This window comes from Gymnoscopelus microlampas (assembly GCF_963454915.1).
Source record: "Gymnoscopelus microlampas genome assembly, chromosome: 5".
NCBI lineage: Eukaryota > Metazoa > Chordata > Actinopteri > Myctophiformes > Myctophidae > Gymnoscopelus > Gymnoscopelus microlampas.
Genome location: NC_139942.1, coordinates 1,015,082 through 1,028,947, shown reverse-complemented (window position 1 = coordinate 1,028,947; position 13,866 = coordinate 1,015,082). Strand labels below are relative to the sequence as shown.

General features: G+C 41.7%; 1 protein-coding gene across 1 annotated transcript; it reads right to left on the bottom strand.

The window, feature by feature from the left end:
• Positions 1 to 539: 539 nt before the first annotated feature.
• On the bottom strand, positions 540 to 9,024 carry LOC311046002 (lipocalin-like; the record flags this gene model as incomplete). The annotated part of the gene is made up of 5 exons (XM_084058072.1): positions 540 to 658; positions 2,010 to 2,123; positions 7,026 to 7,030; positions 7,525 to 7,664; positions 8,923 to 9,024. The coding sequence occupies 5 exons, from the start codon at positions 9,022 to 9,024 to the stop codon at positions 540 to 542; spliced, it is 480 nt and encodes a 159-aa protein (XP_083914198.1).
• Between the last annotated feature and the right edge of the window lie 4,842 nt (positions 9,025 to 13,866).

Genomic DNA, 13,866 nt, shown 5'->3' with positions numbered 1-13,866 from the left:
TAGCCGGTAACTTGTTGATCGGCTATTTTCAAATGGACGATATATATAACCATTTCATTGGTTCAATAATTCTTTTTACCAACACACAGACGTAAAGGGTGTTCAATAGGCTCTATGCACAGCAGCCATATTGGGAATGAATTGGGCCCCTTCCTTACTTCCTTCGCAGGTGTTACCAATGCTAGTAATTAAGGCTCTGTTCCATTTAGTGTGGCATAGTGGTTGTCTTATTTTCAAGGACCCCCATAATTCTGAGAGTTATGGGGCTCGTGGAAACCACTGTGCTAGACTAAATGGAACAGAGCCTTCATTAGTATCATTGGTAACACCTGTGAAGGAAGTGATAATATGGCTGCTGTGAATAGAGCCTATACTGGAGAAAGTAAAAATTAGGGCAAATATTGTACTTTTACTCCACTACAATTATTTGAAAACTTTAGTTAGTTACTTTGTAGATTTTGATTATTATCACAAAACATACATTAACCACTTCAGCCCTGTAAACATTTTGCCTGCCTGCCTGTGTGTGTATCGTTGCCCTAGCAGCAGAACGTCCCATTCGTCGGCAGGAAGAAGATGTTGTCGCTCTGCACCCCGGCACCCATGGCGAACTGCTCAAACTTGTCCTCCAGGGCGGCGCTCACCTCAGGGGTGCGACCTGCAAGCACAACAAGCTCAAGATTATTCATGAGCCAAAAAATAGGCTCTATGCACAGCAGCCATATTGGAAATAAACTGGGTCTCTTCTTACTTCCTTCACAGGTGTTACCAATGATACTAATGAAGGGCTCTGTTCCATTCTGGTCAGGGTGCTGATATCGTGCATGTTGGCTCACTAGAAACACTCTACGGTGGGTGTCTAACTCTGAGAGTGTACAAATGGAACCAAATGGACCCGTAAATAAGACAACCACTATGCCACACTAAATGGAACAGAGCCTTAATTACTATCATTGGTAACACCCGCGAAGGACGTAAGGAAGGGGCCCAATTCATTCCCAATATGGCTGCTGTGCATAGAGCCTATTGGCTGACTGGCTGGCTGCTAGCGGAGACTCCGACGGTCATCAATTTATTGAAAAAAAAAACAAATCTCCATGAAGTCAAGGCCAGGGGTCATCAATATGTCCGTACACGAACAAAATGTGTCTCTGGCAAAGACTTGGCCTCGTCCGTGGCAAATGTTGAATTTTCTTTTTTACACACCATTATAATGTTCTTATTTTTTATCATAAGACCCAATTACTGAATGTCAGTCTACAGGTTTTCTTCAGAATAATGTATGACACTGATTTAATATGACAGTACGGCATATTAGGAGTCCAACTAGTGCTAGTTCTCAAACGTGTCATTTGCAAGGACCCCCATAACTCTGCGAGTCTACAAATGATTTGGAACCAAAAATGGAACATTTGCACACTCTCAGAGTTACAGACATAATGGTCATTCAGGGCTATCTCTCTATGTGTTTCTGGTAATATTATATATATATATATTTATATATATATATATATATATATATATATATATTAGGGGGTGTGCCGTACACTAATTTCACGCCTACGATACACGATATTGGGCTCACAATATCAATACGATATGATATATGGCACTTTTTTATCATGAAAATATATGGGGGGGGGGGGGGAAGCTTATGAAAATATATGGGGGGGGGGGGCTTATGAAAATATATGGGGGGGAAGCAAATGAAAACAAATACTGTTTTTGCATTATTATTATTATTGCAACAACAAAAAAAGTAAAGTAAAGTAGTTTTTTTGTTTTTTACGCCAAAACGATACATATCTTCATGAAAACATATTGCGATATATCGTGGGACGATATATCGGCACACCCCTAATATATATATATATATATATATATATATATATATAGAGAGAGAGAGAGAGAGAGAGAGAGAGATTATCAGTTCAACAAGGTGACACGTCTTTTAGTGTCCAATGGAGGGACTGCTTCATGCTGGCAGAGAAGGTTAAAGGTCAACTCACTGTGCAACTCGCTGAGAGAGTAGGAGGAGTTAGCAGGCTGGGTTTGGATGGTGTGGAGCAGGAGGTAGCTGTCATACACCACCTCCACCACGGACTCACAATATGTTGTGTTCTCTGGCCAACAGAGAGACACACAGTGTTGGAAGAAGTACTCACATGTTTTACTTGAGTAAAAGCAGTGGTGGAAAAAGTACTGAAATGTTTTACTTAAGTAAAAGTATCAATACTGCAATGTAGAAATACTGCTGTTACAAGTAAAAGTCTGGACTTCGCAATACTTGAGTGAAAGTATCAAAGTATTGGCATCAAAATGTACTTAAAGTACCAAAAGTAAAAGTACTCATTATGCTAAATGTCCCATTTCAAGTTTTCAACTATATAAAAATCTTTTGAAAATAGCAGATCTACAAGCTCACAATGTGTCGCGATGCGACACATTGTGAGCTTGTAGATCGGCTATTTTCAAATGGCCGAAATGTATACACGGCTGAAGTGGTTACTGTATGTTTTGTAATAATAATCCAAATCTACAAAGTTACTAGTAACTAAAGTTTTCAAATCATTGTAGTGGAGTAAAAGTACAATATTTGCCTCTGAGATGTAGTGGAGTAGAAGTAAAAGTACTGAAAATTGGAAATACTCCAGTAAAGTAAAAATACCTCAAAATTGTACTCAAGTACAGTACTTAAGTAAATGTACTTAGTTACTTTCCACCACTGGGTAAACGTATCAATACTTCAAGATTTCATTATCGAAAGAGTGGGCAAAACCATACCTATATTAAATTGTTTATATAAATAAATAAATAAGTAAATAAATCTATGATAACCTTTCCACAGGAGTAGCTTTTTCATATAACACATTTTGTTATTTTCCCCATACGTACATGACAGGTGAAAATATGACAACATTTAAAAAAATTGTTATCATAATGAAACTTCCCCAGTTGATTACTTACATGAAGACAATGATTTATCGTATTACAAGTTTTCTGAAATTGTATATTTAAATATGCAAATTGGGCATTAGGAAAATATGCCCGAATTTGCATAACTTTCCAGAATCAACATTGGAACATTGGACAAAGTGCTGCCAGAGTCAACATTCTTATTTCATTTTGTTAAGATGTTGGAGTCAAAGGTTTTTAACGAGGGAATATTCAATATCTGGCTCAATTTTGGGGCTCTGGCTCATGGACTAAATGCCTAATTTAAATATACAATTTCAGAAAACTTGTAATACGATAAGTCATTGTAATTTTTTCACCTCTCATGTACGTATGGGGAAAATAACAAAATGTGTGATAAATATGAAAAAGCTGCTCCTGTGGAAAGGTTATCATATATTTATTTACTTATATTGACCCTATAAACAATTTAATATAGGTATGGTTTTGCCCACTCTTTCGATAATCATTTCTCAATTTTGGGGCTCTGGCTCATGGACTATTTCACCAGGAGCCTGGATGGCTTTGTTCCATGCTTAAAATAATGTGTGTGTGCGTGTGTGTGCGTGTGTGCGCCACTCACTGTGGTGGCCGTGGAAAGTGAAGCGCCCAGGTGTTTCTGTGTGCTGAATGGCGTGAGTGAATCTCTGGCAGGCGCCGTTATGACTGTGTGTCAGAGAGAGAGAGAGAGAGAGAGAGAGAGAGAGAGAGATTTTAAGCAGAGTGTCCGGGTATAGCTCAGTTCATACCATAGAGTTAAAAATAATAGAGAGGGCACCGGATATCGCCTCCCATCCACTTGCATTGAGTTGCTCACCCAGCGCATGAGGCGAATTCACCCCTTCTGCCAGGGGCCTGTTCCTCAAAAGGGAATTAGAGCTTAAGCCTGGCTTTAACACCTATCCTGGCTTAATTTAGCCAGGATTAGGGCTGAATCGGTTCCTCAAAAGCTGAATTAGCTTGAAGATTAGTTCACCCTGGCTAAGTTTAGCCTTGACCCGATTCCTCAAAGGCCCAATTCCAAACCACCCCCTCACTGACTCATTGACTTGGGTGCGCGTTCATGTGAGCTCCGTAAGGGCTTGAGGGTTGTTCCAAATGAAATCGGAAAGTCAGCCTGAAGTCAGCGAGGGCTCGGGAACGCCCCTTTCTGCACCCTTTCCGTAAGTCAGCACCTTTGGAGACTTTGGCAAAGAAATTGCCCACAATACATTGCGTAGTGGGAGTTACCAGAGGACGCCGATACCCACGGTGCCCGGATTTAAAAGGGAAAGAGGCCTTTCTTCTGCGACGTCGCTGGCCGAGAAATAAATGCAGAATTAATATGTCTTTTTACCACCGGTCTCAGTAGCGGGGGGCGGGGGGGCGGGGGAGGGGGGGGGATTCATGTCATGGCATCAGGCCAGGGTTCATTAGTGAGGAGAATGGAATAAAAAAAATAAAAAGAAGTTCAGTTGAACGTTTGAGAACCTTCAGAAAGCAGGTTTTTGAGGGATTATTTTTATTTATTATTTATTTTATTTCTAAAGGAAAAATTGTAATGGATTTTTTATTATCAAATAAATTGATTAAACACTTTAATCAACCCTATTTTATACTTCGTTGTACTAAGTTGTTGTGCAAAATAGCAACGTGTCCCAGAAATATAAAGTTACTCCTAAGGCTATCATATAATTTACTTATATTGACTGTATCGATAGCTGTTTCACTCATGATACAATGTCTCTTTTTTATAATATTTTATAATATAAAAGTTTATAATATTTAGAGAAATTCGAAGTTTCAAACAGGGAGGCAAGTGTCAGTCGAATCTTTGGTTGTCACGGCAACGTTGTCATCTGTCGTCAAGGTAACGTGGGACGTCACAAAGGGCTGTTCCATTGCTTTTGTACCCTTTTGGAACCCTTATACCCTCCCACACTCAGGCACTTACCAGCTGACTTACCTTAAGCTAATGAGGGCTTAGGGCTTGAGGGCTTAGGGTGGAGTTTGGAATTGGGCCAAAAGAGAATTGAAGCAAGCCTACCTTAGTTACCATGGCAATTTAGCTGTGAAGTTAGCCTGGTCAGGAGCAGGCTAACAGCCAAGTTTACTTAATCCAGTGCCTTTGTTCTTCAAGTTTGTCCACAGTTAATTCAACACATGTGTTATATGGACTCATTTGAATGACCCTGTATTCAAATAAAATGAAATAAATACAATAAGATATAATCAAACTAATTATATTACTGAAATAGTGTGTGACCATGAATCATAATTGTTTCACAATGACATGTGATATGTCATTGTCACTCTGTTAACACTATAGTTCTATTGTTCATATTGTTGTTAGATGTTTGATAATATATAACAGATTTTTTTTTCACTGAATGTAAGTCAATGAGGAGCATATTTTAAATTATCAATTTCTAGTCAATGGAGAAATTATTCTTTTATTTCTTGTCCACCTTTGGAGTTACATCATGATGGCAAGGTAACTACACAACCCAAACCTCTACCAAAGCGGTCTTGCAAATGTGGGGTTATTGCGTGTCCCCCCCCCCCCGTCCCCCCGTCCCCGTCCCCCGCTCATCCCGTCGCGGCCCCCAGTCGCGGTCAACCCCCCCGTCCCGTCCCGTGCGTCCCGTCGCGGTACACCCCCCGTCCCGTGCGTCCCGTTGCCGTCCCGTTGCCGTCCCGTCCCGGCGCGCGCGCAAACACACACACACACACACACACACACACACACACACACACACACACACACACACACACACACACACTCTGTGTGTGCTTGCAATACTTTGCCACGCTTTCTCCCTGGATCTATTTATTGCGGTCGCGTTTCTCGCTTATAATACATTTTACTTCCTTGTATGATTTCATGAGCTGCTGCAATGCTGCTGTTCAGCCACAGAGAGGAACGCCGCTCTGGTTTTGGACTCCATGATTGGTCAAGTTCAAGGATTCTGCTATGGACTTTCATGGTCTTTTATAGAAATACGTGAAGCCTGGCTTCATTATCCTGGCTGGACATAGCCTGGCTTGACAAGGCCTAGCTCGACAAAGTCGCTCCTTTTCAGCCTGGCTTTGCTTCGAGGAACGGAATAAACGAGGCTTATATGGACCCGACTTTGTCAAGTCTGGATTTGGCTTAAGTCCAGGCTTAGTTTATTCACCTTTTGAGGAACAGGCCCCTGGTTATGAAGTGTGATGGGCGAGGCCTATTTGGGGCCACTGTGACACGTTTTGCGTCACATTAGTGATGCGTTTTGCGTCACCTCGGTGCGCAGCCCCGTGCGCAAGTTTGTGCACAAGCTCGTGAGTCGAGCCCATTGGTCGAAACCGTTTTCGCTCATTCATGTACAGTGGCCCCAGCCGTTTTGAGCTGCAGTACCAATGAATGGCCAGCATGTCCAATGCGCTTCAATGCAACCACTGGGTTCTGGGGCCTTGGTTCATACATGGGCAACTGGCGGCCCGGGAGCCACATGCGGCCCCCACCTTCACTTAACGCGGCCCGCAGGTTAATATGGGAATGCTGATATATTATTATATTATTTCAGCTATTACAATTCCAAACATGACCCGCTTGAATTACTTCAGTCTATTAGTAGCTTAATGACAAGTATTAAAATTCTATTGTCTTTTTTTATGTCCAATGTATTTGTATTTAAGTTCATAAAGATAACATAAGTGTAAAATGCATTTGAAATGAAACAAAAATGTTACTTTTCAGGATTCCAATTCGAAAATAGCAAAACTAGCAGATCTACAAGATCAAAATGTGTCGCGATGCGGCGCGTTGTGAGCTTGTAGATCTGCTATTTTCAAATAGCTTTGGTATAAAATAGGGCTAAAGTGGTTAATGTATGTTTTATAATGTAATAATTTATACCTGCAAAGTAACTAGTATAATAGGCTCTATTCACAGCAGCCATATTATCACTTCCTTCCCAGGTGTTACCAATGATACTAATGAAGGCTGATCCTGTATGAGGGAATACCAAGGGTGAGCGAGAAGATTGCTGTAAGGAGAATGAGACTAGCAGGACACTGCCAAAGGCACCGAGAGCTGCCAGCCAGCAAACTGGTGCTGTGGGAACCAACACATGGGCACCGGTCAAGAGGACGCCCCACACTAACATATGTGGACACGCTCAAGAAGGATGCAGGAGCCCATAGCACCAATGAGCTGGCCAGATGTATGGAGAATCGGGATGACTGGAAGCAAAGATGGAGGGCTCGTCTGAGGACGACCTAGAGAGAAGGCTCTGTTCCATTTAGTCTAGCACAGTGGTTTCCACGACCCCCATAACTCTGAGAGTGTACAAATGGAACCAAATTTGGTTCCATTTGTACACTCTCAGAGTTACACACCTGTAAGGGGCCATTTGGAAGGTTTCCAGTGAGCCAACATGCGCAATATCAGCACCCTGACTCTGTTTGACCAGAATGGAACAGAGCCTTCATTAGTATCATTAGAGCCTATTGGGGTTCAATGGGGCTCCCTTCGTCCCTTCGTCAATGGGTTTCCCTTCGTATTGTTTACAGTCTATGGTTAGATGGTCTTATCATGACACCTCTCACCCCAGCAGGCTGTAGGTGACGTTGACGTCTCCGGCGGCCGTTGGAAGCACCGTGGTGGTGATGTCCTTAAAGTAATCCTTATAGGTCGCCAACCACGGGCGGTTGGTGGCCAGGCCTACAAGGTACCACTTACCAGACACCTGAGAGAGAACGAGAGAGAAAGAGAGAAAGAGAGAGACACACACACACACACACACACACACACACACACACACACACACACACACACACACACACACACACACACACACACACACACACACACGTTTGTATTACTATACTTGAGAGGACATCAACATTTTAGAAAGCCGATTTTATGATTGATTTATGTTTTTTTTTGGGGCATTTTTAACCGCAAGTCTAAAGCTGAAAAATAGCAGATCTACAACCTCACAACGTGTCGCGCTGCGATACGTTGTGAGCTTGTAGATCGGCTATTTTCCAGTACAACTAAGTATAAAATAGGGGGAAAATCTAACCCCAAGCCCCTAAACCTAACCTCTAAAGGTCTAATCCTAAACCTATAACCCCAACCTGAATCTTTTTCGAAGTGTAAACGTATCTCTAAAAATCCTTTTTCAACCATAAAATAACAATTTCTCTTTAGAGGACCTGGTCCTCACAACATCTATTTCTCATATTCTACTATACTTGTGGGGACGTTTGGTCCTCACAAGTGTAGTAATACAAACACACACACGCACACACAGACAGACAGACAGACAGACAGACAGACAGACAGACAGACAGACACATATGAGATTTCCACCCAAAGGAGACAATTAGGTTTTTGGTTTTCTTTCATATCTGCCCTGTGCAACTTTTTGTCTAAAAGCCAAACATAAATGTATTTTATTTTTTCAATGCAAAATACAATTAAATCCTTAAACCGGGCAGAAACCTCTTATCTCCATAGTTTAACTTTTTGTGTTTATTCGTAAGAACACCCTACTAGCAGATCGCGACGCGTTTCCAGCCTGTGGATCTGCTACTCTCTCTGCTACTGTCTTCGTCTCTCTCTCTCAGTGGTGCTCAATCTTTTTCATTTCAAGGACCCCCAAAATTATATGTATTTGGCCGCGGACCCCCATCTCAAAATATGTTGTTCCAGGGGGTCCCAGAAGCAAAGATTTGAGTTAAAACTGTTTGCTTTAAAAATATATATATTCAAAGATTTGCGCACATTTTCACGATTTTTCAAAAATAGCAGATCTGAAGCTCATAGCGCGGCACCGAGTGCCGCGCTATGAGCTTCAGATCTGCTATTTTTGAATAGCCAAAAGTGTAAAATAATGCTTTTTAGCTCAAATCTAAAAATGACACAGTTCCAGGTCTCAATGTGTTTCATGGGTTAAATAAAGTATTCAATCAATCAATCAATCAATTTCTCCCTCTCACCTGAGTCACGTTGAAGTCAGTAGGAGTGGGAGGGTGGAGTGTAGCGCAGGAAGCCAGGGAACACAGGAGAGCACAGAGAGAGAACAGAAGAGTGGCCTTCATGGCTGCAGCGTGGCCTGGGTCTGTGTGTGTGTGTGTGTGTGTGTGTGTGTGTGTGTGTGTGTGTGTGTGTGTGTGTGTGTGTGTGTGTGTGTGTGTGTGTGTGTGTGTGGGTGTGGGTGTGTGAGTGTGTGTGTGTGAGGAGCAGGCGGACAGAGGCAGCTGACAAACCCCTTTATATATTCCAAAGTCCCTCCACCCCCCTTCTGCTTTTTCTTCACACACACACGCGCACGCACACACACACACACACACACACACACACACACACACACACACACACACACACACACGCGCGCGCGCGCGCACGCACGCACACGCACACGCACACGCACACGCACACACACACACACACAGTACTGATCATTATCTGTTGCCTCTCACCTTCTCTTATTACGGTGCAAAAGCATTATTCATCCTGTTCTGTTATTGTTCCCCATTTGTCACTACAGTATATGTACAACAAAAGCAAACTTTTCAGTATTAACCGTATATTGCCTCTAAGATTATCGGACTTCCCACCAGGTGGAAAGTAACTAAGTACATGTACTCAATACTTTTACTTCTACTCCACTACATCTCAGAGGCAAATATTCTACTTTTTTACTCCATTACAATTATTTGACCATTTTAGTTGTTACTTTGTGGATTTAGAATGGGCCTATTGTTACAAAACATGCATTAACCACTTCAGCCATAATTAAACTTAAGCTACTTGAAAATAGCAGATCTATAAGCTACGAGCTTGTAGATCTGCTATTTTCAAAATATTTGTACACATTGTGTACATTTGACAAATTGTGAAATGGAACATTCTGCATAATGAGTACTAGATAGATTACTTTATTGGCAGTTTAAAACAAGTCACAACATTAAATTACATTACATTACAGTCATTTAGCAGACGCTTTTATCCAAAGCGACTTACAGTGCATTCAACATAGGTAGGCAAGGAAACCACTAATCACCAGAAGTCTTAAGTGCATTCTCTTCTAAAACAAGCAACTAAGAGTATACCTAGAGCTGAGGTAAAAGTGCAATATATCAGCTACCTACTTTCTTAAACAGATGAGACAAATAGGAAAATCAAATGAGCAAGAGCTAAAACAAATAAGTGTATCAAATAAACAAGATCCAATCAGACAAGAGCTTAACCCGCACCCTAACCCTAACCGCACGCGGATGCCACATAGTCGGAGAAAAGGTCTGTCGGATTATCGCATGCCTCCCCTAATTGACAACAAGTAGGCCAGGCAAAGAGGAAGGGTCAGGGTAGTGTTTCCTGTGGGTTTTCAGCCTGCGGCTGAAGATGGGCAGTGACTCTGCTGTCCTGACATCAGTGGGGAGTTCATTCCACCACTGTGGGGCCAAAACAGAAAAAAGCTGTGACCGGGTCATTCATTCATTGATTCAACAGTGTCATTCATTAATAAAAGCCAATGTGGACGTACAAAAAAGCCAAAGTTTGTTTTCCATTGTGATCCTAAATCCACACCAGTAAACTAACAACAAAACCCTGCTACAGAAAATAACTGAGGAAAATCTCACAATAGATCCATGATACTTAACCCATTAAGACCACTTTAACCATTATCTTATACTTTTGGCTATTCAAAAATAGCAGATATACAAGCTCATAGCGCGGCACAGAGTGCCGTGCTATGAGCTTGTAGTGAGATTGTTTATCTCAAATCTTTGTTTCTGGGGATTCTACAAATGTCTTCTAAATTCTAACAGTTTAACAACAACAAAAAAAACGTATGCTGCTCTCAAACTTTTTCATCTCTTTTTCATGTCAAGGAGAAATACTTTGTTCCAGGGAGTCCAAGAAGCAAAGATCTGAGTTAGAAAAATATATACAAATAAGCCAAATAAATCTAAAGTGACACAGATGCGTTCCCCGGATTGAATGGCTTAAGACGCGAATCACATGCTGTCCCAGACAGGCTTGGTCATAATCAAGATCGAGAACAATGTCGGCTTGTAAAATATATTGGGTCAACATTATTCCTACAATGTTACCAAAGCTGTCTCTTATCGTTTTCTAGACACGGATCGGATAACATTTCCTTTTCTGTCATTTTTATTCACACGGATCGCCTTGCATTTGATATGGACAGCGTTTTGAAAAGGTTTTTTTTTTTTTTGTATTCAATATTCAGTGCCAGACAGTGATGGAAGAAGTACTCACATTGTTTTACTTATAAGTAAAAGTATCAATACCCTATTGTAGAAATAGTCTGTTTCAAGTACAAGTTCGGTATAAAAAAATGACTTGAGTAAAAGTACAAATGTATTGGCATCAATTTATACTAAAGTGCCAAAAGTAAACTCTTTATGCAGAATGTCCCATTTCACAAGTTTTCAAATGTACAAAAAAAAATAGCAGATCTGCAAGCTGACGACGCGTCGCAAAGCAACGCGTTGTGAGCTTGTAGATCGGCTATTTTCAAATTGCCAAAGTATATACATAGGTCTGAAGTAGTTTTGTAATAATAATCAAAATCTACAAAGGAACTAGTAACTTACGTTTCCAAATAATTGTAGTGGAGTAAAAGTACAATATTTGCCTATGAGATGTAGTGGAGTAGAAGTAAAATGATTGAAAATTGGATAAGCAAAAATGCCTCAAAAGTACAGTACTTGAGAAAATGCACTTAGTCACTTTCCACCACTGGTGCTAGCCATAGCGGAGAGGAGCCAATCATTTTATGAACCACATGAGCCCTAGCATTCAGTGTTGCCATGTCCACTTATTATAAGTGACTTTGGGCTTGTTCTTCTGTAAAGTTGCTTGTAAATATTGGTAGTTGTGGGTTGCGTTTTTAATGGGTTTGTTTCTTTTTTTAAATTAATTAATTAATTTTAATTTAGAGTAACCAATTATTTTTTACCCCTTTTTCTCCCCAATGTAGTCGTTATGCCAATTAATTCCTCCCCACACACATTTCTGTGTTGTCAGAACTTGTCACTGCTGTCGTATCCTACTGACTCACCTGCCAGTGAGGAGCCCCCACCAGGAGGACGTAGAGCCTACTCCTACTCCTCCCGCCCAACACTCCCCGCTGACAGGTGCCGCCCCGGCCCGTAGGTGTACGTGCAATGACCGATATTACCCTCCCTGCCCGGGTTTCCCTCCCCCGAACACGGGTCAATTGTGTTTGTGTAGACTCTCGACAAAGCATGCAGCACGGTGGATTCGAACCCACAATCTCTGTGGTGGTGGGCAGGGACTTTACCACTTCGCCACCGGAGCGCCTGTTTCTAAAGAGTAGTTGCTTATTAGTGTGGTTGCCCAGACTATAGTACTCTATACACTTTCCATCTTTATAGATAAACTTTTTTCTAACCGCTATTTCTCCCACATTAAATGTCCCCATCCGCTTTAATGGAAAAGTGAAAAAACTCAAATTCAAGTATTTTTTTCTCAGAAACCTTAAGAGCTAGAGTTATCAGATTTGGAGGGAAAATTCATAATTAAGTCCCAAATTATTAAAAAAAATATCACACCATTCGGCCTCATGGTGGCGCTATAACAGCCCCCTTTACGTTTTGGCCCGTAACTCTTGAACCGTAGGTCCTAAAATCAAAATTTCTTTTCACCTGGATTCCTTGGGTCACGACGCATCTCCCCATATAGGCCACGCCCATTTGCGTCAGGATATATTTTTTGATATTGATTTATTAGTGCATTAAATTTCCCCATCCACTTTAATGGGAATTGCAAAAACTCCCATTCAAGTATTTTTTTCTCGGAAACCGTAAGGGCTACAGTTACAAAACTTGGAGGGGAGGTTAATAGTTTTTTGAAAAATTATTAAGAAAATAATCACACCAGTCGGCCACATGGTGGCGCTATAACAGCCCCCTTTACCTTTTGGCCTATAACTCTTGAACCGTAGGTCGTAAAATCAAAATTTCTTTTTCCCTGGATTCCTTGGGTCACGACGCATCTTCCCATATAGGCCACGCCCATTTGCGTCAGGATAGATTTTCCGCCATTTTGAATTTTCTTCAAAACACACTTTTTGCTCCTTTTCCTTCAATTTTTTTCCAAATCTCACACAAATCGGTACACGTGATCTATGGACCCATGCGATAAACCTATCCAAGCGGAATTTTAATAGTCCGTACTGTTCTTCCGTAAATGGCTTCCAAAGTTAGCGGGAGGGGCCCGTTTGACCAAAAATGCCATAAATCACGAACGAAACGTCCGGTCAATCCCAAATTTGAATCACATGTCGAGGGTGGTATACTAAACCAATCCCCAAAAGCATTTCTACTTTGATCAATAGGGGGCGCCACAAATGCGCAAAATGTAACCGTTCGATGCAAAAACATGATTTTTGGGGGGATCAATCCTCTCAAAATGAAACGCAAGCGATCTCAGGAGTGACGACACAATGTAATTGGCGCAGCCTCCGACGTTATTCCTCCCGGCGTATTCCTCGAGTCCCGGCGGCCGCGACCCGCGACCGGCGTCGGCGCAACCACACTTTGCAATTTCCCCGGAATTGCGACGCGTCTAGTTTGGCCTTGTTTCTAAAGAGCAGTTACTTATTAGGGCTTGTTGCTAAAGAGTAGTTGCTTATTTGGGGTTGTTTCTAAAGTGTAGTTGTTTATTTGGGCTTGTTTCTAAAGTGTAGTTGTTTATTTGGGCTTGTTTCTAAAGTGTAGTTGTTTATTGTCTCGGCCAGGCCGAAAGGCATGGCGAGAGAGTATGTTTTGCACCCTGTCCGTCCGTGTGTCCGTCCGTTAGCAGCTAATCTCCGGCACCGTTGGCTAGGTCGTTGGCCCGGTTCACATGGGCCTGTTAGTGCCACCAGGAGGCCAATTTGTGCAAAA